The sequence below is a fragment of the Chaetura pelagica genome, unplaced genomic scaffold, assembly GCF_000747805.2.
Source record: "Chaetura pelagica isolate M959 unplaced genomic scaffold, ChaPel_1.0 scaffold453, whole genome shotgun sequence".
Taxonomy (NCBI): domain Eukaryota; kingdom Metazoa; phylum Chordata; class Aves; order Apodiformes; family Apodidae; genus Chaetura; species Chaetura pelagica.
Window position 1 is genome coordinate 2,323,606 of NW_009952879.1, and position 4,459 is coordinate 2,328,064.

The 4,459-nt window shown below is 48.7% G+C and overlaps 1 protein-coding gene across 1 annotated transcript in view; it reads left to right on the plus strand.

The window, feature by feature from the left end:
• Positions 1 to 949: 949 nt before the first annotated feature.
• Positions 950 to 4,459, plus strand: part of LYSMD4 (LysM, putative peptidoglycan-binding, domain containing 4) — a 4,645-nt gene continuing 1,135 nt past the window's right edge. The window contains exon 1 of the mRNA XM_009995339.1: positions 950 to 1,216. Coding sequence (XP_009993641.1) covers positions 950 to 1,216 — 267 coding nt within the window. The remainder of the gene's footprint in view (positions 1,217 to 4,459) is intronic.

The window sequence follows — 4,459 nt, forward strand, 5'->3', positions numbered from 1 at the left end:
GGTGTGGGGCGGGCCCTGCTGCCCCAGGCCTTGATGCCCCAGGCCCTGCTGCCCCAGGCCCTGCTGCCCCAGGCCTTGCTGCCCCAGGCCCTGCCGTGTGAGGGTGCGGGGCCCCGGGAGCGCTCCCTCCGTCCGTCCGGGCCTAGGGCTGATCCCGGGTGTGAGGCGCGGGCACAGCTCGGCCCCCCCCCGCAGCCCGGGCTCGGTGCCGGCAGAACCCCCGTGAGAATCCCTCGGCGGAATATTAAGGTCTATGAGGGTGTGGGGGGGTTTCTTTACCTACACCCGGCAATAAATCGGTGGTGGAGCTGAGGTTGGAAGGGGGAAAATATAAATAAAGTAGCTTCCTAATAACGTGATGGTGTAGACCTGGCAGTAATTATAAGTGCTCAGGCAGGTTCTTGTCCTGCCTTGTCAGGCAGGTTGAAGTGACGTGTGGCTTGAGCTGCCCTTCTAGTACTAAAAAAAATAAGGTGAACTTCCATGAAACTAAAATGTGGCTTCTTAAAGCACAGAGAACTAAGTAAGAACTTCTGGAGAGGTGATATAAAGGGTAGTTTTGATCAGTTTTTGATGTGTATTGGTCTGATGTGGCCCTATGATTTTTTTTTTGCCATAATTAAAGACACTTGGCTCAAGTAACTGCTGGTTTTTAAGTGACATTATAGAAAGTAGTATTTGAAGTGATGGAATGTAGTGCTTTGTCCATAAGTAGATAGAAAAGAGGTTTGAAAATCAACCCATTGTTGAAGTTTGTGTCTCCATTGCTGTCAGAATGGCATCTTCTGGATTTGCCCAAGAAGGTCTGGGTAGGAGGAAGGCTGTGTTTGTGTGTGTGCAACTGCTGTGCTTTTTGCCCGTTCTCCCATCTCTGACATGCTAAGAAATAAACACTGGTGTTCAGGGCATTCAGACCCTCTGGTTTCCGTTCCAGGTGCTGGTGTAAATGATGAGGCTGAATGAGAGCCGGACAAGATCCTTCCACGCTCCTGTCACCATCCACAGTTACCCAGGCAGGCAGGTGTATGTGTTTCCTGATGGCCAGTCCGATTCCGAGGAGTCCTCAGAGGAGGAGCTCAACGTTATGGAGCTGCGGCCGCGGGGCAGGGAGCAGCAGCGCTCCCGCAGGGACAGAGCTGCAGATGTGGTGCTTCTGGAGAGGGAGGTGACACAGGACGACAGCCTGAACAAGCTAGCCCTGCAGTACGGTTGTAAGGTGAGAATCATCTCTGCTTGCTGTTTATCACTTAGGAGGTATTTTGCATGTGGTGTCTGGGTAGAGCTGAGCTGGAGAATGACAGAACAACGACAAAAAGCTGCTTCAGCTGACAGCCCAGCAGGGTGGTGTAAACCCCACGCCCTGTCATTTACGTGACTAAGTGCAGTGTCTCTGCCATGGTTTGTACTTTGTTATTTGAGGGCATAAGGTAGGAAGTTGAGTACAGAGATGAGGGTGAGAGCTCTGCTCTCGAGGAGCATCCAGCTCAGCAAACTGAGCAGCACAAAGAAATACCATTCTGGTGGGTTCTGGTTTGGGATGGGTTTTTTCTTTATTTTTCGAAAGGTGTGAGCTTGTGTATTGCAAAGAAGGTCTTAAGTCTAGCAGGAGTGGACTTGGAGAAGGAGACATGTCAAAGTTCATGTTGCAGAGCCCAGGTGCTGTCTGTGCATGTGGGTTTTGTTTGCTCTCATGCCAAGAGGTGTGTGCAGTTCAGAAGGGAGTGTGTGTCCACAGTGGATTTTCTCTGGAGTTGGAACCTACCACAAAATACGTATTCTTTACTCCAGAGCAGAGCACCTTATAGGAAAATTGTTGGAAAGTTTAATTACCTGATCTGAACATTAGAAGTAGCTTCTTGTTCAGCAGTCAAAGCTGTTATTTTTAGAGCCTCCTTTATCTGCAAGCTAGACTGTGATTAAGAAGTTCCATGATGCAGACAATTGGACAGTGACCTGGATGGGGATAATGATACAGTACTGGCCCAACTGCTGCAATAGCATTGCAGCCTGTCTTGCTTAACAACACAACAGCTGTGTGGTGCAGCTGAAGCAAGAGGGCCTAGAGGAATTGCGACAATTCCTCCCCTCCCATTCCCTTAGAAACAAAAACAAAACAAGAAGAAACCCTTCTAGGTTCTGCTGATGAGCCTGGTGTGTGAGGAGGCGAGTCTGGTAGGACTTGAATAGGCTGTGATTGGCACCACTGGAGCCTGGGAACTGGGAGCTGCAGCAGTTGAGTTTGTAGTTGTGACTGTGTGCTCCTCTCTGAGCTGTAGCAATTGCCTTGTTATTGCCACAGCACTTGGGTGAACTCAGGGGAGGAAGATTCTGAACAACTCTTGGCTTATGGCATGAAAAAACCTGCTGTGACCCCCCTGCTGTAACGTGCTCTGGAGCACTCAGTCCTGTCCCTGCCATGGCTCACCTGCCACCCTCTGATGCCCCCTCCTCCAGCCTTTCAGGCAGATCTGCTCTGCTTGCAGCCCACCAGGGTTGCATCTACCATATGAGGAAAGGCTGAGAGAGCTGAGTCTGTTTATCTTAGAGAAAAGGAGGCTGAGGGGGGGATCTCATTCATACTTACAAATATCTAAAGGGTGGGTGTCAGGAGGATGGGTCCAGACTCTTCTCAGTGGTGTCCAGTGACAGAACAAGGGGCAATGAACAAAAACTGGTACACAGGAGGTTTAACCTAAATATAAGAAAATCCTTCTTTACTCTGAAGGTAACAGAACACTGGAACAAGCTGCTCAGGGAGGTTGTGGAGTCTCCATCCCTGGAGACATTCAAAATGTGGCTGGACATGTTCCTGTGTGATGTGTTCTAGGGGATCCTGCTCTAGCAGGGTGGTTGGACTAGTTCATCTCCAGAGGTCCCTTCTAAATCCAACCATTCTGTGATTCTGTGGGCTTGTCTGGTGGGGAACACAAGCTGATAGGGAGGAAAAAACTGTCCTACTGCCCCCCTCCCTTCCAGAAAGTGCAATTCTAACTTGTTCCAGTTAAATTGAAGAGGTTCAGAAATCCTTATTATTGAAGATTTGTGTATTTGTCTATTTACAGACTGGCACTGATCAATTTTCATGTGTTTTGTTTTACTTGCACAATTAAGCAGCTCCTGAAAGGCTGCCAGGATGTCAGTGAGGACAAGTTGTATCCATTTGTGTTTAAAAAATCCAGGATGAGCTCTTTGAAATCAGTGAGAACTTGTCACCGGTTTCAGAATCTTCAGGGCCTGCTTGGAGTGGGGGTATAAAGACAGTGCAACAAATAGCTTTGTGTGTGCTACACAAAACTTGGAAGAGATGCAAAGCACTTCAAAATTCTCATTTTTACTCCTGACCATTTATAGTCCTGGCCTGCTTTTGGCATTGTTCTTAGCTGGGACAAGAGGAGCTCACTGCAGCCAAAAAAAATGGGTACAGAAAATAAGCCTAAATGGCTTGTGCAGCCCAGTGCTCTCGCATGCTTCTCATCAGCTTTGTTTGTTGTTCTGCCTGAGTGCTGGTCCCCTTTCTGTTTCTAGAGCCCTAACACAACATTGCAGTGTTTGATTGCAGACACGGCAGGGGATGTTTACTGCCCTAATAATTTGTTTTCTTTGGAACAAAACCAAAAATTGAAGCACCACCTCACACAGGGTCCAGCAACCAGTGAGGACATCCTGCAGGGGAGGGAGGGCTGCCTTCCCCTGCCCCCCCGTGCTGGGGGCTGGTCCTGCTCTGGGCAGCACCACAAGCAGCCCTGAACATTGGCTGTGAAGGCAAAGGAGGTGTTGGGCTGCCTTGTGGTGTATTCAGGCACTGTCTTTGAAAGGAGAGCTTTGCCCTGAACTGTTAGGCTGATGGTGCTTACACATGAGCTTAGGAAGTACATTAATGTCTTGTTTTGTAGTTACCCAGGTTCATTGGTACCCTTAGGCTTGTGTGTGCAATTTATACAGTAATTTGTGAGATTCCTAAAAGAACAAATCAAACTTTCTCTGAAAGTGCAGTCCTCATTGCTGTGTCTCCTCTGTATGATATATTGGAGGTGGTTACCTGCTCATTTTGCCTCTCTCATTGGTTTGAGGTGCTGCTGTTTTAATTGTTCTGCATTTTCCAGCCTTGCCGTTAAGGTTCTTTCATGTCCCATGGCTGCTCTGGGGAGCACCGTGCACACACTGCCAGTCCTGCTTGTTTTCTTTGACCGAGGATTTAGGGCAGCTGAGAAGTTCATCTGCTTACTTGCTAGGTGGTTGTGCATGCAGGCTGTCTTGAGCTGCCCTCTCTTTATTTAGCAGTAAATAAGGGAGCCTTGCCTCACCTTTTCTTTGATACCAGCTCTCCTTGTGACTTGGTATGTATGGTTTGCTCTTTCTTGCTCTTACTGCTGTTTGCATCACCGAGCTGGGTGGGAATACTGGCCACAGCTGGAGACCTACACACCAGCCACCACAGATGGTCACAGATGCACAGAGA